At 40.3% G+C, this 22569-nt stretch overlaps 2 protein-coding genes across 3 annotated transcripts; one reads left to right on the forward strand and one right to left on the reverse strand.

Annotated features, from left to right (window-relative positions):
• Positions 1–22: 22 nt before the first annotated feature.
• Positions 23–11696, reverse strand: parp14rs3 (poly(ADP-ribose) polymerase family member 14-related sequence 3). 2 transcript variants are annotated; one of them, XM_076998318.1, is made up of 26 exons: positions 11347–11696; positions 11009–11181; positions 10692–10713; positions 10412–10570; positions 8527–8763; positions 8207–8443; positions 5933–8004; positions 5757–5820; positions 5523–5627; positions 5374–5436; positions 5103–5279; positions 4846–5012; positions 4699–4750; positions 4514–4618; positions 4155–4217; positions 3846–4022; positions 3582–3754; positions 3356–3455; positions 3152–3271; positions 2977–3039; positions 2631–2807; positions 2283–2462; positions 1521–2192; positions 1179–1333; positions 928–1102; positions 23–832 (listed from the first exon to the last, which is right to left on the reverse strand). In XM_076998318.1, exons 1-26 carry the CDS (start codon positions 11516–11518, stop codon positions 537–539), a joined length of 6156 nt encoding a protein of 2051 aa, XP_076854433.1. In that variant the 5' UTR covers positions 11519–11696; the 3' UTR covers positions 23–536. The 2 variants fall into 2 exon arrangements, with proteins under 2 accessions (XP_076854433.1, XP_076854432.1); XM_076998317.1 differs by having other exon boundaries at positions 10692–10716.
• A 30-nt stretch (positions 11697–11726) lies between these two features.
• Positions 11727–17867, forward strand: nmi (N-myc (and STAT) interactor). Its single transcript, XM_076998320.1, has 9 exons — positions 11727–11914; positions 12044–12103; positions 13020–13178; positions 13526–13642; positions 14018–14189; positions 14478–14584; positions 14729–14915; positions 16706–16809; positions 17210–17867. The coding sequence occupies exons 1-9, from the start codon at positions 11879–11881 to the stop codon at positions 17414–17416; spliced, it is 1149 nt and encodes a 382-aa protein (XP_076854435.1). The 5' UTR covers positions 11727–11878; the 3' UTR covers positions 17417–17867.
• Positions 17868–22569: the final 4702 nt, after the last annotated feature.

Consider the following 22569-nt stretch of genomic DNA (forward strand, 5'->3'; position numbering starts at 1 on the left):
ACTTCACATATCTTAGACGATGTCATGATTGATCAAGCCAGTCAGTGTTGACATTTATTACATTTTAAAGACATTCTGTAGTCACAAGTTAGAACAGTTCAATTAAAATTAAGAAGAATCTAATAAAATAACATTCTCAGATTAGCCAAAAAACCTTTTGTGAATTTCATTATTGCTGGTATTTGGTAGGACTGTTAAAATAGTTCTAGCTGTTCATTAAAAATCTTAGTAATACACTATAAAGTAACAGTTCACTGAGACAAAAAATATATATATTTCAGTGTGAAAGTGCATTGAATGAGTTTGTATAACCATCAGATACTTAATATTTCTTTTTTCAAGTGTTTTTACTGCTGATATGATTTTCTTAGTCAATGTAAGAATTGCACAGGAAATAGGCAGGAAGGAACAGGAAGAAGTAAACAACCTGAACTACAAAATGGAATCATAGACTGTTGTGTAGTTGATCTATACGTTTGGGGAAACATAACTCCAAGGAACTTGATTCAATGTGTTAAAAACCCTGAGTTGTGGACTTATACATTCTTAAAGGTGATGAGGTAGTCCGGATATGCTCCTGCGTCACAGAACACCACAAAGATAAATGGGCTTTGCAAATTATCCACGGCACAGTCATGTAAGCCTGCCTTGGGGTCGTTTGGGTCCAGAGGGTCTGGTTCCTTCATTCCTCTTGTACTCTTACATGGTGTCCCAGTCACAACTCTGGCCTTGTAGATGTATTTGAGACCATTCTCGTCTTTGTTTGAGTACTGGTCCTGGCAGGAGTACCAGGCCTCTTTAGCAAAGTAGGTGCCATCGCCATGAACAACAGCTTAAAGAGAAAAAAAAAACCAAGACTTGGTTTAGTTGTTAAATACAACATGTATTATATACTACACATTGGATTAAAACAGGCTTGAAACATACCATTTCTCCCACAGAAGCTCCTATTAAAGCCGTTCTTATTGATTTTTTCACAAATGTCTTTGGTAGTGCCGTGATAAAGAAACTGCTCGTTTTTCTGTTTGGGATACTTCTTATCAACTGCCTGTTTTAGCACAGAATATCTCTGCCACTGTCGTTGACTCTGGATTCGCTGAATCTATGAATACATAGAGTCATTTTTTTAAAATTGGCGTTAATATTATACCCAAAAGTGTAATTTGGTGACAATATACCTGCACAACTTGGACAGCAGCTACACTTTGATGTTTACTTGAGTGAACAAAGTCTTTCTCTATGTTCTTGTATTCTTGCGTATCTGGATGGAGAGTAATTATTTCCAGGTCCTTTCCATCCATTCTGTTCCAGGTTGGAGGAGGATGAATAATAGCTGAAAAACACACATTTAAAGTACACGTGCACAGTTTTACCTAGAGTTGTTCACCTGGAAATCCATATATCTCTATTAACTCAACCCACTGAATTAAGGTCCGTTCTCATTCTTATTAAACTTCCAAATTTGTAAATGAATAAAATTCCAGTATCCTCCGCAATGGAGGTTTAAAGAAGACGGCTACCTGTCTCTGAGTCCCCAAGCAAGGTCCTCTTGATCCTACAGGACTTCCCCTTTCTGTTTTCCACTTTCATCTCCTTGAAGTCCACTTTATATGTCTCCCCTTTCTCCTGATATGTAAGTGTCTGTTCTTTCTTGTGGAATGCTAATTCCAGACGGTAGCTAATGCTGGACTCCAGGGGGACCCACGCGTTCCCTTCCGCTTTCTCCCAGCAAAGAGTTTCCCTTACTCTGCTCTCCTCACTTTCCCGAGTCTCTCTGTCCCTGGCTTCCTGAAGGAAGTTGTTGATCTTCAACGCAGCATCTAAAACATCATCCTTTTTCCCCGATACTGTCCACTTGTCTGGGGCAACCACGAGCACACGCACTTGATTGCTCTCGCTAAATGCTACAACGGCTTCCTTCTCAGCTGTAGGAAGACGGGCCAGATGAGGGGACTGAATGTCCTTGCTGGTGCACTCGTCAGAAATGAGGTCTTCAAGGTATTTTTTGACCTTGGCAAGGTCGACAGTAGAGGTCCCAAATACCTCGACGTTCGTGACGGGGAATGTCACCGCACTTGTTGCAGCCGAAAGGCACAATGGTAGGCTGACTGGGTTTGGTGCTGACTGGGTTTGGTGCTGACCGGGTTTGGTGCTGACTGGATTTGGTGCTGACTGGGTTTGTTTTGCTTGGCCTACGCAAAAAGCACAAAACGATACAGCCGTGTTCATTCAAACCTTTAAAATACAGCATGGGTAGTTCTCTCTCAGTGCCAAAAGGTTACCTGAAAAACTTGGGGATATTTTTTTGAACTTCTTCAAAGCGTCTTGAAAGTCTTGCAACATTTTTGGTTGGAAAATGACGATATGGACACTTTTTAAAACAACTGGTGAGTCGATGGAAAAGTTGGCCACAGCATCAATCATGGCGCATGCAACCTGAGAGGCAGCCAAGTTCCCTGCTCCTGTCCGAAAGCACAAAGGGCTTTTATTTAAAAAGCGCAACATTTTGTAGGACGTAAGCTACAAAATGTAATAGCTACCCAGTATAACAGACCACAACTGGCACTTAATAATCGCTACCCAATGGTCTCCTAAACATCTCAGTGATTTTGATAAAACACAGTACATACCAGTTCCAAGAGCTGGAAATGAGACTGACTGAATACTGTTTTCTTCACACTTCTTTAGAACTTTATACATGCACCTGGTAAGTTCTTTCTCCTTGGTCTGACCAACCATGTGAACAATATTCTTAAATGGCAGGTTTCCTGCTGTGGTCAGGACCACACCATCACTGGGTTGAGTACCTTTATCCAAGGATGGAATGGTTAGAACATCTTTTCATTAGCAACAATAACTAAATGAGCTCAAATTTATCTTGGCTTTGTCTTAATGCGCTAGTGCAGCTAGTAAAGCTATGCTAGTAAAGCTATTATAGTTACTGTGTAACATAGTTAATGCAATAAAGACTCATACCAAGTTTCTTGCACTCTGCCTCAACACTCTGTCCTGCAGCTTTGAGAATAGCCCCCGATACACCTGAGATCAATCAGTTGCAGTTTACACACTGCATCTTTCATTGTCTTGGGGCAATTAATCCCATCTAAGTGCAATTGATCCAACTTAATCCAACAAAAAATAAGCATCTTACCTGTGTTTAGATTAAGGCTTGTGTTAGTGCTGCTCACAATTGCTTCTGTTGTCTGTTTTGTGATGTCACCACAATGCACTTTCACTTTGATGGGACCAATAACTGCTTCTGTTGTGCTATCTGAATATAAAATCAAAAGAGAGTATTTAGTATCTCAGAAAATACGAGATACTTTCTTGAACTAAAACGTAACATTACTGTTACCATTTCCAATATCCTCTTCTTCTGAACACACACTGCCATCATCCGAACCAAACATTGATTCTTCTTCATCCTCCCATTCATCATCTTCCTCTTCGGTGTCCTAATAACATTGCTATTATGTTTAAGGCTGTGCATTACATATTAAACATGCTATTATTTTGGCTTATTTACCCACATACATTTGCAATTCAATGTATGAAGACTGGTTTGTATTTGGCATTTCTACCTGGGTTTTTGCAGTCCATTGTTTCAGTTCTTCTAAAAAGTCTTTCAGAACTTCATCTCGGTCAATTACAACATAGATGAGTTTAAGAGCAGTGGAGGCACGTGTAGATAAATGATCTTTAAAGCCTTGTAGCATGGCATTAATGGATTCCATATTCTTAAGACCACCCCCACCTTTAAGAAGAGGAAATTGAATGACGTGTGTGTTAATTAAAAATAATATGGAGCGCTTCTAAAATACATTTTAATGCTTTTTTGTCTATACCAGTGCCAACAGCAGGAAAGGAAATGGTGCTGATCTGATTCTCCTCGCATCGTTCCAGAACTTTCTTCACGCGCAGAGTGGCGTCGGCTGCAGAATGGGGTCCCATCATATGGAGGATGTAATCACACTGTAAATTTCCTCCGCTGGTAACTGCAGCTGTATCGCCCTGAAGTTTCCCTTCACACAAGAAACACAGGCTGCTCAGCTTGATAAGTGTTACATTATAGGCCTGTCAGTCAGGTTTGCTTCCAAATACTGCATGTACTAAGACACGGGTTATGAGCTAGTGGGTATGTGTTGGACTCTTACCATGTTTTTGGCACTCCTGCTCAACAGAGGGCCCAGCTGCTCTTAATATCGCCCCTGAAACTCCTGACATGGTACATTGCACATTTTATATGACAACAATAACAGCAATATAAGTGATAATATGTAAGTAATAATACAACACTCCTGTCCTCCGAATAGATGGTGCAGCTTTGGAGTGTGACAGTGGTGACAAATGTGGAATTAGTTTTCAATCTAGATATTTCGTCTCCATCACACAGTCATCACTAGGAATGCAGAGATATGGACATATTCTGATCTGAATATGTACGATGTATTTTTATGGTAGTATAAACTCATGTGCTGACATGGGCAGAATATACGATGTGGGAAGCATATACCTCCTGTCAAGTTCATTTGATCATTGGTGGTGTTGACAATTCCTCTGACAGTTTCATTTGTGATGTTACCTTTCCTCACTTCAATCCACACACCTGCAATTTTGACTGGATACAGAGGGATGGCAGAATTATTGTTTCACTATAAAAATACTTAAATTAAGTGAGAGCTATTCTAATCTAGAAACCTTTATTTGCTGGTATCGTAGTATGTGGTGCCTGTGTCCCTGTAGGGGATGGCTGGGGAAAAAAAATAGCCCATAATAAAATTAGTAATAACAAAAAATATAGATGTGCAATTGTAAGATTTTTGAGGACATTAGATGAGCATTAACCTTCTTTTTCCGCTCTTTGAAATAACTGCAGTATGAATCCAAAATCTTTTGCTCAAACACTACCACAATTATCTCCTTAAGGCAGGATGACTTTGACTTTGCCAAATGGTTTTCCAGTCCGGCAAATATAGCTTTCATCGATTCATTTGGTCCAATACCCCCTCGTCCTGTGGAAAATCATATATTCTTTATATTTAATGTTCAACTACATCAGTTGTTTCTGAGTAGGCCTAGTAAGGTAATTGTAATGGTCCTACCGGTCCCAATTGCCGGGATGGCCACTTTGACAGCCATTTTACTTTCACATAAGTCCAGGACTTTCTCAATGGAGACTGTGATAGCACCAGCATTGGGGGGCCCAACCATCTGAGCGATATACTTACACGCAAGGTTACCACCACTTGTGAACACCACTCCATCATCTTTTTGAGGACCTGTCAAAAACGTATTAGATGACAGAGATAAATACCATATTTATGTATAAAATGTTGCGGATTGGAAGCTTGTGTTGCATGTATATATAATTACCATGCGTTTTGCATTCATCTTCAACAGATTTACCAGCACCACTCAAAATTGCACCAGAAACACCTAATCAAAACAAAAATGCATTTGATCAAATATCAGTGCATTAAAACATTGCAACTTTAAATGCTACATGGCATGCAAATTTTTACCTGAGTTAAGATCTAGTGTCTTGTTGGTAGAATTAACAATGACATCCACCGTCTCTTTGGTGATGTCTCCTTTTTTGAGAGACACTAACACTCCTCGAACAGTCACTGTTGTATTCCCATATGTGTGAAAACAAAAGTAAAAACAAACAATACATTTAGGTGAAGATGCTACACAGTATAGGAGATAAAGCTACACGTATACCACAATGCCACGATAAAACAAAGGTACTGTACCTTCAGTGTCTGACTGTACTTTAGAGGCAGTGTTTGTTGGATGGGCAGATGTATAAGAAAAACCCTGTTATGGGGAAAACAAATAATGTATAATAAAAATATAAAATGTTCACTGATGGGTATATTTTTGTTTACTCTAACATTCCAGTGTCAGACTAAAATAAATGGAAGCGTACCATTTGTGCAATGAAGGCATTGTATTCCTCCACTGTCTTCACATCAGGATCTACCACAAATATGTTTTTCATATTTGTTGTGGAATTTGTAGAATCATTGCAGAACTTCTGTAAGGCTGCCCTGGTCGCTACACAACTTTCTCTGATCGAAAATCCAAAGGTCCCACGTCCTATTGCTGGCATTGCAATAGAGGCACAGCTTTTTTTTTCTGCTTCCTGGAGACTTTCAAAGATGACGGATTCCAAATAGTGAGAGCTCAAAGACTGGCCACTCTGGGGTAACACGGCGTAAATAAGGGTCTTGGCTTGGAGATTTCCTGGGTCACTGAGGACTACATCCCCAGCAAGCAACGTTTGCTTTTGCTTTTGGATATTATTTAACACGCCTTGAATCTGAGAACCTGCAACCTGAAGGAACTCTTGGGCGATGGGGTTTACGAACGCTAGGCTGCTGTTCATGGGACAGATGAAAGCATCAGCTACACAATGCAGCAAGTTTCCTTCTGCAATTGTTAAAGTGATGGAGTCGTTTATTTTATGACTGTACTTGACTGGCTGGACACATCCTTTCTGTGTTGATATGTAAACCTTGCAATTCCACTCCCTGGTTTTGGCATTAACGATGGCCTCATGCTTATGGATGACCTTTGACTCTCCTGCTTTAGAATAAGTTTGCTTCTCCATGCAAATGGAGGACACGTGCTTCCTCACCAACCCTACTGCATTCTGGATGTTTTCCTTTGTTGTTGTAACCTTTATACAAGGAGAGATCTCATTTGTGCAGGCAAGTGTGGTTACGCCCAGATTACGAAGCTCCGGAATTTCTGATAAATTCATGCAAGAATCAACAAACTCCACTTCTTGAAGTGATTTAAGATGGACATCTTCAGTTGCTGGTGTTTTTTTCTCCAGATAATATTTTACTTTTTGTGAAATATCTGCCACTACTTGAGCAAATCCACATATAAAAACTTGTTGCTTTGAAGATGTTATACTAACATTGTGAGCATTATGGCTTAATTCCAATTCAGCTTTAAGGGACTTTAGAAAGTTTATCCAGTTGTCATTGTTCATCACGGATGCCGGATCAGGTGTAAGTTGGATGATCTCCTCTTTAAGGATTTCCTCAATTTTTTTTTCAACTCTCTTGAGGTTTTCTTTTTCAACAATGATGCCAAAAAAATCTCCATCATTCTGAAAATAAGCTGCAATATCACTTTTGACAAAATGATCTTGCTCAATTTTTTTCAGATCTAAGCTCTTCAGAAACTGAAGCAGACGAGATGAGAGTTTCAAGTGTTGAAAGACAACATTGTCCAGGGCACGCTTGACAGCCACCACGGCGTCGTTTACCTCATCCTTTAAACCTCCGACATGAAAAGTCAGAGAACTTTCATCTTGAGAAAAATTCACACTCTGAATTATTTTGGAACGCACATTTTTTGCTACCAATTCAAACATCTCCTTTGAGTCAAACTTAATCTCTTTGTCAATAGTGTTTCTCTCCACTTCTAATTCAGCAGTGGCAACTTTAATAATGCTCCTAATCTTGTCTGAGAGAGCACTGACTTGTTCTAATAGACCAACAATTTTGCATTTGTCATCCTTAAAGGAAACCTCAACATCTAAAGTAACTATTCGGAGGCATTCACTCTTTATACGGTTCCACACCTCCACCTCCACATCTAACTCAGACTTGCTGTATTTCCTCAGGAAGGCTAGTGCTTCATTTTTGGCTTTGCTCTCCCAGGTCGGTCCAACTCGCAGTGCAGCTAAAGTCTCTCTGTCTACATCCATCTCCAGCACAATAACTCTGGGTGTTGTGGTATTATCAAAAGTTACATTCGCATGAACCATCTTAAGCTGATTCTCAAAGTAGCGCTTGTGATTGCTTTCGCTTTTTTCAATGTAAATGAGGATGTCTTCTTCAAAAGGAATGATTATGCTTGTGGGTATGTTAGGCAATGTAGACATTTTTCTCTTCAAAGTTTTATTCAGGCTTGGATAGAAGAGGAACGTGCCAAGGTCTGTCTCACAGACACGATGTTGCCGCTCCACAACTTTTTGGGCAACTGTTGAAGGAGAGATTCAGATTAACTTCTAAAACACTTAAAACATGGTTGTGCCAAATGTCACTCAATAGAAAAATCAACTCAAAAGTGAATTCAGTCAATTTTTTTTTAGCATTAACTGAACTTCCATCAGTTGACATCATAAAAATGAAATAGCAAGCAGTAAATGAAGCGCATTATATTTGGTATATATGGGACATACCATAACAATCTTCAAACGATATGATCACACTGTTGTTATCCGTAACCCGTACAATGGACTTGATGACACCTCCTCCGCTCCTCTTCCTGTTGCTGAAGTAGAGGGCCAGGATGTCATCCTGAAGGCTGCTAACATCTCCCTCTACCAGAACCGAGTCGGTGAGCTCCAGGTGAACCGCCCTGATCTCCATGTCCTGCAGCTTTTTACTCGCACACTTCTTCAAAAATGACGGCGCATCTAGTGACATAATATTATTAATTAGAAAGTTGTTATTTACTTAAATGCTCTTGTTCAGTCACTTATTGGTATTTTGTAGTTACCGATATCTTCCGTGAAGGTGACCACAATCCTGTCATCATCAAGAAGCTCCCACGTATGATCTGCTTTTTTACTGCAGCTTCCAATAAACACCGTGATCAGTTTGAGTTTGCAGGCGTCTTTGAAGCCGCTTAAGATGAAGCGATGCGGGTCCCATCTGTTTGGTACACATCCGTCCTCATACGCCTCCACAGACAAACCAAACTCATGCACCTTCTGCGTCAGAATCTTCTGTAAATCTGGAACAATTGGACAACAGGCGAACAAAATTTATTAATTGTTCGTGTCACGTAGGGCTCCGCCCCCTCGTCTAGCTGTCACGGTCGTCTGATCCATGTACCTGTGTTTTCCTCGTCTGTTTATCCTGCCCTGTTTCCATGGTTTCATTCTGTCTGTCACACCCCCTGTCGTCAGTGTTCCCCACCTGTGTCTAGTTAGTTCCTGTTAGTTCTGTGCATTTATAATCCCTGTGTTTCCCCAGTCTGGTGTCAGTTATAGTTCATTCCAGTGTGTTGTATTATCCTGTGCTTGACTCTTTGAGTAGTCCCCTGTTTCTCTGCCCGGTCACCATGTATACATTTGTGTGTCTGTGGTCCAGTTGTTTTTGAGTTCTGTTTTAATGACGTCCCTTCGTGTCTGTTATCTTAACTGTTCTAATTGCCCTTCTGATATGACCCACAACTGCGTGTACGACCACGAGTTTGGAATTCAGCGTTTGTGTCCGCCTTCTAGCTCCACAACGTGCAAAGCGTTACAGTTAGAAGGGAGTTTTCCTAGATCACCTCCCAAATCAATCAGAACTATTATTGTGAACAGGAACACGATACCCAGTAACACGTACACCAAATCCAAGAAGACAAACAAACATTCAAGAGAGACGTCATGACAGGGCATTAGGGGACAGAGCTTTTAGGACATACTAAGAAGAATGACAAGGGCACCGAAACACCTCTATAAAATAAAAGGACATTCCCTAATTGAATATCCCAGTCTTCTAAAGAGCAACCCAGACTGACATACTAGGAGATACAGGGCTAAACCAGCTAATAGCTACAATCAGAAGTGAATACACAACACTGACATTTATACTAGGAGATATACATTTTTCCTTGCCACTGTCGCCTCTGGCTTGCTCATTAGGTATTTGGACCCGTAGTATTGTTAACCTTGTAAATCCTGTAAAGCGCTTTGTGACAACATGTGTTGTGAAAAGCGCTATACAAATAAATTTTGATTGATTGATTGATTGATTGAGTTAGTGTACAGGCTACAAGTTCATCTGGGGAAAAGGACATACTACATGATCTACATCTACAAAGACTAAGTAGTTGAGTAAGGAACACTGAGGAAAGGATCACAGTCCTATACTCCAACACAAAACTTAGGGAACATACATGAACTAACCATGAGAACATCCTCAGGAATCAGAATCAAGACTAAGACACTTAACTAAACTGACAGAAACCAGCATTTGCAACATAACTTAGCTTACAGCATCCACATACAGACTATGACCTCCACATAAATGAGAACACTCTGGGAATATATACTGAACACCATTACTGAAAGAAATGGGAAAGAGCTGAAACCCAAACTAGAAGAGCGGGGACAAGAACAAGGGGGCGTGGCAAACCAAAAATGGGTGTGGTGGAACTAAATGTGACAAAGTCTAAGAAAGTTAGTTTTGATATTAGTGGTCATCATACCTGTAATTTCATATCGTCACTCTTGGTAATTATTACTGCAATATTGATTCGGTCTCCCAACCACATCACTCACACATTAGAAATGTAATATATAGGGAAACAAACAACTGACTTTATTTAAAAGTGTAAGTAAAATAACTTCATAAAGGATGTCTCTGAGTAACACGGATGGAAAATGTACCTGACTGGTTGGTTAATTTTAGGATCCAGCAGTTTTCCCCATGATTTATTATTTCTACATGCTCTGCAAACTGCTCAAAATACATTGTAAGAGTATCTTTGTCAACTGGCTCCTCGGTGTTAATAAGCAGATTGTGTTCACGGGTGTTCTCTTTGTTTCCTGAAAGACAGAGACCATACAGAACTTTATTTTAAAGTTCGGTACATTTCATGACGCACATATCACGAAATCTGACTTACGATATGTATTAAAATATAAAAGCACAATTTTCAGAGCTTACCCATGTGAATTTCAGAGCCAGACTTCTAGCATTAAAGACATGTAAAAAAAAAACAAAAGATCAAAAAGATATTTAGTCTAGATTAGCTATCACATGATGATAAGTGCACTTCCTAATTCTTCAGGTTAACCTGAAGCATCAACTTCATTTAAGGTGAATTCACATACGCATACTGGACAGAAACAGGCCGAATTAAATGTATTTTAGAGTTTTGAGATGATTATTTTTCATGGTCAGCAGCATCATGGAGCTCAAGTCAGCCAATTGTTACTGTTATTTAAAACAGAAGTTAAATAAACAACAAGAAAGCTGCTCACCTGGACGCCCTCGCTATCTTCAAGTGTGTGTGGTTTACTCCTAGGTGGAGCAGGTGGAGTAGGTCTTTCAACATCAGGACTTTGCTCCTCCAGAAGTTTCACTGTCAGATCCACAGTGCCATGGCCTTTAAAATCGATTCGGTGGACCCGTTTGTCAAGAACATTCTTTATACCTATTCAAATAGCAAGGATTTTACAAAAGTCAGAAACATCTTATTTCTTTCTTTTTGGTGAAGTTACACATAAATGAATATCTAACAGAAGCCACAGTAACTAAATGAATAGTCCAACTAGTTGTTATAAATGTGATTTCTACAGCACTGGTGAAGGTTTCTTACCCATTTGGTCCGAGTAGATGAGCAGAGCTTGTCTCTTGTTCTGGGGGTATTCCCTGATCTCCACGATCTCTCCGCCTGATCTCCTTTTATTTTTAAAATATAACTGTAGTTTTGATTTTACACGGTCTAGATTATCCGGAAGACCCTCGAGAAGCAACCTTCTTTCTCCCATTATCACCTTTTGATTACAAACATGTACAAAGCAGAATTGACAAGCAACTTAAGAATACAGCCGAGCTGTAAAATACTGCGAGAGGTACTCTGCGTCTTTCATGAGCGCTGTGATCTCAGCAGGGTTCTGGAGCTCTGATGGTCACCTACGTGTACGCAGATGTTTACCCGCACCACCGAATGACCAACACACTTTCACTTTTGCTTTAAGACCCATGTGATTTCCTGGAAGCAAGTCTAAAATAGTAAGAATGCGCAGTCACCAGGAAGTTCTGATATTATTCGGCCGTGATCCCATATTGGAGAAGTTTTGGAAGACTACAAATACTTTATAAGATAAGTACGACGTTTCTTTTTAAGTATGTCCGATACCGAACATGGAAAAGTCAACGGCGAGGTAGGCTTGTGGTGTAAATAAACACGATTTGTCAAAACGAACACGAGATTTAGAACACGAATAATTTAATCAAATGTTAAATAAAAGATGTAGTATATGTCTTATCTTTCCAATGTGTGTACCAAACAGCTCCCCGGTGAATACAGTAAGACTCTAGCTGATGCCGTCGAGGAGTTGGAGAAATGGAGGGTAAGATGATTAGTTCAAGCACTAGGTGTTCATCTAAGTGTTGTTGTTCTTCTTCTTATTATTATTATTTTGATTCTAAATACATTGTGGAGACCAAACTGCTCATGTCCCATCATGAACCTTGATGGCTACATGTTCGTTTATGTTGCTGGAGCACAGTGCGCTGTGTTTGCCCAAGACCCCCAGACTTACTGTAGCCATGCCCGGTTTGTGTCAAAATGCTCTTTAACAGCCATCAAAAAACATTAAATTAAATTAAGTTAAATTAAATTACATTTTAATAAAATGTGAACAGCTAGCTAATTCACCTTTCTGCTCTGGAGTATACAGTAAGTTCCTTTCACGAATAATGCATGGATATTCCTCACATACTTGCACAAACACGACACAGTTGTATTACTTACCTTTGTCAGTAGGGGGTACTATGATCAATGAGCCCCAGACGTGTTAATGTGTGTGTTTAATGCAGGTGTTTAATGTGTGTGTTTAATGTATGTGTTTAATGTATGTATTTAATGCAGGTGTTTAATGTGTGTTTAATGTGTTTAATGTAATGTAATGTAGTTAGGTGTTTAATGTGTGTTTAATGCAGGTGTTTAATGTAGCTAGGATTTAATGTGTGTGTTTAATGTAGTTTAATGTGTTTAACGTAATGTAATGTAGTTAGGTGTTTAATGTGTGTGTTTAATGTAGGTGTTTAATGCAGGTGTTTAATGCAGGTGTTTAATGTGTTTGTTTAATGTAGGTGTTAAATGTAGATGTTTAATGTATGTGTTTAATTTGTGTTTAATGTAGTTTAATGTGTGTTTAATGTGTTTAATGTAATGTAATGTAGTTAGGTGTTAGGTGTGTTTAATGTGTGTGTTTAACGCAGGTGTTTCATGTGTGTTTGTGTTTGACGTATTCATCGGAATAGAAATCAGTGGAGTCAGCAGAGACAGAAAAGTGCAGTCTGCTTTTGGAGAAACTGGACACAGAGGAAGCAAAGAAGAAAGCTCAGCAGGAAGTGACGGAGATCATGAAGAATGAAGAGCAGCTCTCAACCACCTTTAAGATCAAGACCCAACTCATATTGGTGAGCTGTAGTACTGCCAAACCAGAATATCAGCCTTTAGGAGTCAGGGGAGGAGTCAGGGGCTGTTCCACACACACAGACACACCCGAGGGGAGGAGCCAGGGGCAGTACCACACACACACCTGAGGGGAGGAGTCATGGGCGGTACTACACACACAGACACACCCAAGGGGAGGAGTCAGGGGCTAATAATGTTATGTGCAGCCCAAGACGTTTCAGTCGTGTGAATTCTCATGCACGTCTGGTTAATGCTAATGCCAACATCTATACTTAAGATTTGATATTTTAACTTTTATTTGCCATACTTTGTGATTTATTTTTAGTTTATTTTTTGTTTCTCACTAAAGGAGGAAATCTGTGGTCTTGATAAAGCTACCCAGGATCTGATGAAGAAACTGCAGCACTGCAAAGAGCAACTGAAAATCAAGAAGGCTGAAACAGACTCTTTACAGCAGAGATTTAAGGTACTAGCTAAAGAAGCTGTTTGAATGTGTACATCTCACAGCTCAGTGTGTTGGCTGGAGCATCCTGCTTCATTAGCAGAATTCTGCTGAATAAGACTCCTCTTGTATGGAGTCAGCTACACCACAGAATACATTTTCCATTTGACTTACAAGCAGAACCCATAATTACAGTTAAATCCCTTTAAGGGTATTTTTGTTGACACCACTACAGTGGTAATCAATGAGTAAAATATTTTTTTGAGTAAAATCTCAAAAAGTTGTTTTTAAATAATAAATAAAATAAAATCCCACAAAGCTCAAGTGCTCAAAAATGACAAAGGAGAATAATAACCCATTAAAGTGTGTTCTCACAACGGTGTCACTGTGGCTCCTCAGATCAAAGCCCAGGTGCCTGAGAAGAAAATGAAGTTTACTCGTGTGGAAAAAGATGAGCTAGATGAGAGAGAAGACCCAGGACACAATACTAAGGCGGTGTTCACCATCACCCAGAGACCTTCTGTTCTACTGAAGGGCGGCCAAGCTCTTATTACGTTTGAGGAAGAGAAAGGTGGAGTCAAAAATGATCACGTTGTTTGCGTCTTCTCTTTCATTCCTCCTTCCACCTCAAGATAATGGAATAATCTCTTAATAGTTTGCTCTACTTGTCAAGGTCTGTTCTCGTCTGGCCAGAAAGCAGCATTACATTAAACATATTCACAGTTAATAAATCCAGCATGTTCACATATTTGCTGAGTCACTTATTAACACTAGGTCTTCTTCTCATGAGAACTGTGAAAATGGACGCAATAGCCATTGCTGTATTTGAACTCTGTATTTTACAAATTCTCTCTTCAAGTGGCAGAGCAGATCCTGAGGCTGGCGAAATGCACTGTGTCCTGTGACAAAGATAAAGTAGACGTGAAGCCATACGGCATCACTCTGGAACCCTCCGTGAAATTTGAGGTACAGTGAAATGTTAAATGTTGATGGTTCCTCTAACCTTATATGCTGATATTGTCCCTTATGTCTGTAAATGGCGACTACAGAAGGTCACGAGGAACCAAAGCACATCTGGATCTTCTCTGTTGATCTTTTTGTTGTTTACAGGTACACATCAGCGTGTCTAAGATGCGCGTCGATTTCTCCAACGCTCCTTCTCAGCTGCCCGAGGACCGTATGAGGGACCGGCTGGAGTTGAGCTTCTCCAAGCCCAGCCGTGGTGGAGGTGAGGTGGAGGCGCTGGAGTACGACCCGAAGACCGGAAAAGGTCGCGTCACCTTCGTCAATACTGGAGGTCTGGAAAAACTTTCCCTTTAGCTTGTATTTGAGCAATGGAAGTACATGTTTTATTCTTATATTCTTATTATTCTATCGCAAATGTATTATTTTGTCTTAATTGTGAGACACATTACTCACAAAAAGTTAAGGATATCTGGCATCGGGTGTCCAACTGTTCAATGTTTCAGTACTTTCTGCACAATTAGATGTTTTCTAACAAGGAACTTAACGGCAAAATTCAGGGTGAACTGACTAATGACTTTCCTGGTTCAATTAGAATTGGTATTTAAACAGTCCTCTTCATCATGCTGTTCACATTATTACATCATGAGACCAAGACGACCCCTAACAATCGCTCAACATAACCTCACCATTGAGAGCCTTCAAACAGGATGTTCTCAGAAGGAAGTGGCCACTGATCTTAGAGTGTCACAGAGTGTCATCAGCAGGTTGTGACAGAGATACAGAGAGTCATAGAAAGGCGTAGAAGTGGACGTCCATTGGCCACGTCCTACACTGATGAACGCTTCATTGTGAACAGAGTGCTGGTGAACCAGATAATGAACCCCACACAACTCCAAACACATTAAAGGGAGGTGAGAGGAACCCAAGTGTCATTTAAGACCACGTGAAACCATTTACATCAGAGGGGTCTGTGTGCTAGACGACCTGCAAGGGAACCGGACCACACCAGCAGACACGGGTGTAATCAAGGGAACCGGACCACACCAGCAGACACTGGTGTAATCAAGGGAACCGGACCACACCAGCAGACACAGGCGTCATCAAGGGAACCGGACCACACCAGCAGACACTGGCGTCATCAAGGGAACCGGACCACACCAGCAGACACTGGCGTCATCAAGGGAACCGGACCACACCAGCAGACACAGGCATCATCGTCCTGCATGGACCAGGGAGGATTTACGCTGGATGAGAGACCAGTGGGTTTCAGTGCTTGTTCACTGATGGAAATCAATTCACACTGAGCAGAAATGATGGCCGCCAAAGATGAAGGAGACGTCAAAGAGAGCGATTTGCATCAGCCACCGTCACCAGACGGGTCTTTGGTGGTGGTGGAGGTGTCAGTGTGGGCAGGTGTGTCTAGTCAACACATAACTGCCCTACACTTTGTGACAAGCTCATGTTACTTCAATAACATCATTAATCCAGACATTGTGCCTCTGCGTGAACAACACAGACCTAATTTCATCTTCATGGACGACAGTGTTCCAGCTCATGGAGGTCGTATCATTAGAGAACGACTGCTGGAGATTGTGGTTCCTCAAATGGAGTGACCTGCACCTTCTCCAGACCTGAATACCATAGAAAACTTACAGGATCTGCTGAATCACCGTGTAGAGGCTCATAACTCTGAACCCCAGAACCTCAGTGATCTGAGGGCCCTTCTAGAAGAGCGAGATGTCAAGGCTCAGCATGAGACTTTTGAACAGCATGAGACTTCATTGTCAAGCTGTAATTAATGCTCAAGGCCACAGTTATTGTGACACTGATGGTTTTTGCTGCGATATTTTGATGGTTTTTGCTATTTGTTTCAATAAATCTTTGAGATGAAGAAATCACCATTGTGTGATACTATCATGATATAAGCAGGTTCTCCTTTCATGATATAATATCACTATAGTGTGAACATTTTATATTTTCCATAAATTTCACTCGAAAAGTCAAATATCCTTAACTTCTTGTGAGTAGTGTGTGTATAATCTAGTAATGGTGACTGGTCTGTTGTCTTCAGTGTAATTACGTTGAATCTGTGATGTCACATTTTTTTGGTTTCACTTTCAGTTGCAGAGAATTTGGTTCTTAAACAAAAGTTCTTTGTTGATATTGGGAACGGCATGGAAGTTGATGTGGGACCAGTATATGAATATCAGCTGAAGAAGTTTCAGGTGGGCTTCAGTGAACAAGCTGATCTTAACTTATTTACGATTACTGATCCAGACTTGTTAATGATGTCGAGTCATGACCCCACATCTGATCCACTGCTGATTTCCTAATCTCACACACACCTGCTGTGAAGCCTTCGCCTCTCAACACACCTGACTCAGCTTGTCTGCTAATTAACAAACGAGGGGTTCAAAATCGCTGTCTTATAGCAGGAAGCAGTGAAAACATTAACATATGGAGTGTGGCGACACTCTGAACGTAGGACTTGGAGACGCTGGTCTAACCTGTGCAGTCTAATATTAGTTCTGTAGTCAGTATGAGCGGTTTTACTTAAAAAAACAAGTTTAAGTTGCTTTGTATCTTTGGTGTGTTACTAACTGGGTGATGTGTGGTGTATTCTAGACCTTCTCAGGGGTACCAAAGCGAACTGTGATGTTTGGAGGTATTCAGGACGTGACCGATGAGGAAGACCTGCAAGACCACCTGGAGATCCACTTTCAGAAGCCCAGCAACTACGGTGGAGAGGTGGAAACCATCAAGTTCCTCTCTGCTGGCAAGAAGATGAGGGCTTTCTTCAGTGAGGACAGCAGTGATGTTGAAGCCCAATAACCAAATGAGCTGGTGTCCTGTACACACGTACACAACCCCTCTATGCAACCTGTACAAGATTACTGTGGGTTTCTTGCCTTAACCATATAAACAACTGAGTAATTTTGCCTGAAACATATTGTAATTTAAGATCGGTTTTACTGGCCACTTGCTCAGGTTCAGCTTAACAAAATGTTTTAAGGGTGTCAGGTCTTAAATTCTAGTGAAAAGCAAACAGACATTGCAGAGATTATCATTCTTGGCTAATGGTATTCTAAGTCCAATAATTTTATATGTAAGAGTCATTTCTGTCTTATGTCTGAGAAATGTACTGTGAGGTTTAGTGGCAATATAACTGGTTTCATATGTTTGCATATAGATTAAAGCATATTCACTATGGTAAATTACATTTTTCTTGAATTTGCTTTTCAAGGTGAAGTGTATCAATCAGTTAAAGATGTTCAGTAGTGTTGAGGGATGTGTCTTTTTCTTTAATAATCTCTGAATTAATATTGGAAAATCAACTGCATCCTTGACTATGATTTGTTACCACTAGATGGCAGCAGTAAGCTACGACACTGCTTAAAGTTTCAGAGCTGAAGAGGTTTAATGTACCCTAGTGAAAAAAAATTCAGTGAATGTAATTATTCAGTATCAAGAAAACTGTAGAAAAAAGTGTTTTGTTCATATTGAATGGTACACGTACAACAAACAATCAGGAACTGTGTGGTCTACAGCAAAAGCAGGAGAGAACTCCAACCATTCAGGTTGCAAACATCTCATCAATCACAAGTCAACAGAAAAACAGTGAATAAAGCAACTAATTCATAATGTCCATTATTGAACTTTTCCACTGCCACTCAAATAAGGTTAGCAGTCCAAGGATGTAAATTATTCATAGTTATTGAAGTTGGGGGTTCAGTTATTAGACACATCCTGGAAGACAATATTATCCATGTGGTCGTTTGGTGTATATATGGTTGTATATACCTTCAGGGCCCTAGCATAACTGAAAGAAAAGATTGGTTACGATTGGAGCTCGTCCATTGTCATGGAAACGTATGGTTCCAATGTGGAAATAAAACCACTTGGCGGAGGAAAGACCCTCTTTACCAGACCAATCAGACGATTGATGATGGTGGGTGAGGAGCAGCTCGGATGGGGGACACTTCAGTGTTTCACACACACGGCTCTGGGGAGCCCCTTCATTTGATCCTTACAGAGGCATGGGCTGTGTGATCGGCCACTGTTTTAGACAGCTACACAGATGCCAAACTACAAATCACATTATATAGTCTCTTCACAGGCGGATGATGGGTTTGTCATTAAATTGCTCCATTCTTAAATTAAGTATAAATGCTGGCGATTTTCTCGTATTACACATATTTTCCAATTTATTGAGAATTTACTGAAGGTGTTGCATTAATATACTGGGTAGACACAAGGAGACATGTTTATTAAGCAGAAAGATTTATATTTGGCTGCCACACAAATTTCTTTGGTCCTACGAGACTCAGTAAATCTCATCTCATGAAACATTTGGTAATATTTTATAGAAGGGACGCTGTTTAGATGGCTACACGACACCTTAAGCACTACTGAATGTACATAAACATTTATAAAGGCAACAGCTAATGTTTTGCTAATTTTGATATCAAGCGATACTGATTTTTTGTGATGTGTAAAAATGACATTACACAGTAAGACGTCTCACTGACACTTTTTTTGTTGGTATGAGGCTGACATAATGCTGATTATATCACAGGAGCTGAACACAACTGAGGGCTTTATAAAAACACTAGTGTACAAACTAACAAATGTGCTACAATATGTAACTTTAAATATGCAATATGCAATATTTAAATATGCAACATCATCGTAATGAGTTATGACTATTGTTGAGTTGACTGAGCTGTAATTGGACACTGTGACGATTAAAGTAACATACAACATAAAATGAATGACGCAGGGCAGAAGTGGGTCATGTTGTGTGTTGTGTTATATTCTTAAGAGTGTTGTGTCATACTCTTAAGAGTGTTGTGTCATACTCTTAAGAGTGTTGTGTTATACTCTTAAGAGTGTTGTGTCATACTCTTAAGAGTGTTGTGTCATACTCTTAAGAGTCTTGTGTTATACTCTTAAGAGTGTTGTGTCATACTCTTAAGAGTGTTGTGTCATACCCTTAAGAGTGTTGTGTCATACTCTTAAGAGTGTTGTGTCATACTCTTAAGAGTGTTGTGTTAGCACACAGCACACAGTGGTTTGCAGCAGAAATAACTTGAAAGGTGGACAGTACACAGTTATCCTTATACCCTGAATACAACATTTTCAACAGTATAAATTACACAAAGATAAAAACACATTTTCTGGTTGGGGGTGATTATAGCACTCTCCTGTCATTGTTATGCCAGTGCTGAAGACATTTTTGTTCAGTTTTACTAGCATGCCTACATATCATCCTGACATACCAAACACCTGCTGTGCTGCAAAGTCAGTTGTCATAATCTGCAACATCATGTCTCCACAAACAGTGTCTCCATGTCACTTGACATAGCTGCTATATCAACATCAGAGCTTACAAAGAAGCGTTTCTGACAGCTGATGCTTGTTAGAATAAACATTTATAAATGGTTATGTATAGTTAAGTATATTTAAGTATAATTATGTCATGAAGGATTTCTCTGGGTGCTGTGTCATCTTCTACATTGCTCTTCAGTAAAATATTACCATAAGTGTAAAGGTTCCTATAGAGAAAAGCTACATAAAGTCTAGTTTACATCTCTGTCAAGCAGGAGGCAGTGTGTAGATGCAGTTTCAATACAGGTTCAAACTACAACATTACAGCATTAATTATAACAGAACACAGCACAAAGCCAGTTCCACTGAGATGTGGCCATGGTTGGAAGCGTTATATTATCTCTAGAGATTCAGGGTAGGCTTAAGATTCCTCATAAAAAACTACCATCAAAAATGAACACTGGAATTCAGGGGCTTCTGACTATAATGGTTATACCTCATAGACTGGTCAAGTTACCAGTCTGTCATACTGGGCAGGCTGTGGTTAAAAAGGGGTAAGTTCTGTCATTAAAATGTATGTGATGGTGCAGTTCTGTCCGCCAGCTGAGTGAACCGCCCTCGTCCGTGTTCTGAGTCGGGAAGCTGTCTCACAGGTGAGGCTGTCTGAGGCGTCTGAAATATGAAACACCAGATGGGTGTTAGGGTCACTCCAGGTGTCTCCCGCTGAAGTCTCACGAGATGCCACATGAATCTGCTCTGCTGTCTGCCCACTATATTCCCCTGACTTTTACAATCTTGAAAGCAAATTTTATAATACTGTGCAAAACCACTCATTTCCCATGATGCAACACTGTGCTGAGACGTGTAACTTGTGCCTGACTGCAGACACAAACAATTATTATCACTTTGGCTTAACTATACAGATCACGGGTTATTGCTGTCTATGTGTGTCACCTTATGTGAATCACAGTTAAGGTGGCATTGATGATGAATGTATTCAACATCCCCAGGACGAGAGACCACGACCACGACCACGTCCCTGGTACGGCATATAAGCTGAGAGTATGGCTTCTGTTGTCATGACAACAGGCATGCATTCAAGCAAGGCTATAACTCTGAGGATCAGACTAGATGTGAAGTTACCTCTGCAGGAGTGATAAATCTTTAAGGGCCATCTGTGTCTCCTCGGAGAGATGGCTTTGGTTACTTCTTTTCTTTTTTTTTTTTGAGAAATAAAGAGAAATGAATGAGACTGGAAGACTATTCACAGATTTCTACATTCAGATAGATTTTGAACCTGCATCAGCATATTGCAACTAATAAAGAGCATAAATGAAACATAACTGAAACGTTTAGCTCTAGATAATACTAATGAAGCATTACATGTGGACGTTGGAATTTATTTTCACTCTGCCCTCACATGAAACATTACCATTATCACAAACTATTTCCTTCTCAGGAGGTTTTCCAACCACACCTAAAGTGTAGCATCGTTACAAAGAAAAAAGAGTTTTCAAACACATGTTTTTTGCATTCTCAGTAGAAGACCTGGGAACACACACACACACACACACACACACACACACACACACACACATTGCGTTCAGATTTGGAGATGATCACATCAGCCTCCACATCGGTACACGCACCAGCACTCTGTACATCATTCTGTGGGTTTTTTGAGGCGCCTGCAGAGAAATTCCTCTGTTTGCAGTTCACATGAAATGGGAGCCTCCAGTCAGGATGGTCCACACCCCGCGCCAGACGTTTATGAGCCCAGCGAGAGAGCTCCGTCACTGGGACGGGCAGCCTCAGAAGGCTGGCCTGCTGGAGTGTTATTGCACATAACTGCGCCATCCTGTTTCAGTGAGGCTGGAGGCTTCTGAGAGCTCTAGTTTTGGAATAACAGTGACTTCAACACATGGGCTGGACACACGTGGCCTTTGCCAAGGAGAACTTTACAAATACAATCAGGATTAATGGGTGAAAAAAGAGTTTGGGCCATTGGACTTGGGCTCTGTTAACTTAGCATATAGGAAACTTCTATGGAGAGCATTTTATTTGTAAGATATTTGCAGATGATTTCACCGTGTACCTAACTGCCCTGTTATAATGTTAGATGTTAATTAACAGAAACTCCAAGAGTCACATAAGGAATCATTGCTGTGAAACTCTAAAACTCATTGGATCATGGCAGATTGCGTTTTGAACTTTAGTTTCCCAGCTTAAAATGTTAAGTAAATGCCAGAAGATAAGATTCTGCTCTCTGACAACAACATCTTTCCCAGTTTGCTTTCATTCTGTCATAGTTTCCTTACTAGCGTCACATGCTAATGTAGGAACACTTTCTTAGCGCTCCTTTTTGGGGTGACAATGTCTCGGCCACTCTGTGAGCCAATTACTAAAGTGCTCATTGACAGGGGATCAGTCCCCGTGGTAACAGCATGGAAACAGAATAGAGACCGAGTAATGGTGGCAGCCGAGCGGCTGACTGATAACACCCCTGTTGTGTGTTCTACTGCTTGACTGACAGACGTATGGAAATCTGCTGTCTTGGAGATAGCGAATGCTAATGAGAATGTCTGTGAGGGGAAAACGTCACTTTGGCATGATGTGAATTGGTTATCATTACACACCCATGCAGACAAACACACGCA

This window comes from Brachyhypopomus gauderio, chromosome 3 (genome assembly GCF_052324685.1).
Source record: "Brachyhypopomus gauderio isolate BG-103 chromosome 3, BGAUD_0.2, whole genome shotgun sequence".
NCBI lineage: Eukaryota > Metazoa > Chordata > Actinopteri > Gymnotiformes > Hypopomidae > Brachyhypopomus > Brachyhypopomus gauderio.

Coding starts and splice junctions, on each gene's coding strand:
- parp14rs3 (XM_076998317.1), bottom strand. CDS start 11,518: ATGGGAGAAAGAAGGTTGCTTCTCGAGGGTCTTCCGGATAATCTAGAC. Junction 10,571..10,691: donor TGGCTCTGAAATTCACATGG/GTAAGCTCTGAA, acceptor TCTGTCTTTCAG/GAAACAAAGAGAACACCCGT. Junction 3,040..3,151: donor AAGCCTTAATCTAAACACAG/GTAAGATGCTTA, acceptor GATTGATCTCAG/GTGTATCGGGGGCTATTCTC.
- nmi (XM_076998320.1), top strand. CDS start 11,879: ATGTCCGATACCGAACATGGAAAAGTCAACGGCGAG. Junction 13,179..13,525: donor TCAAGACCCAACTCATATTG/GTGAGCTGTAGT, acceptor TTCTCACTAAAG/GAGGAAATCTGTGGTCTTGA. Junction 16,810..17,209: donor ATCAGCTGAAGAAGTTTCAG/GTGGGCTTCAGT, acceptor GGTGTATTCTAG/ACCTTCTCAGGGGTACCAAA.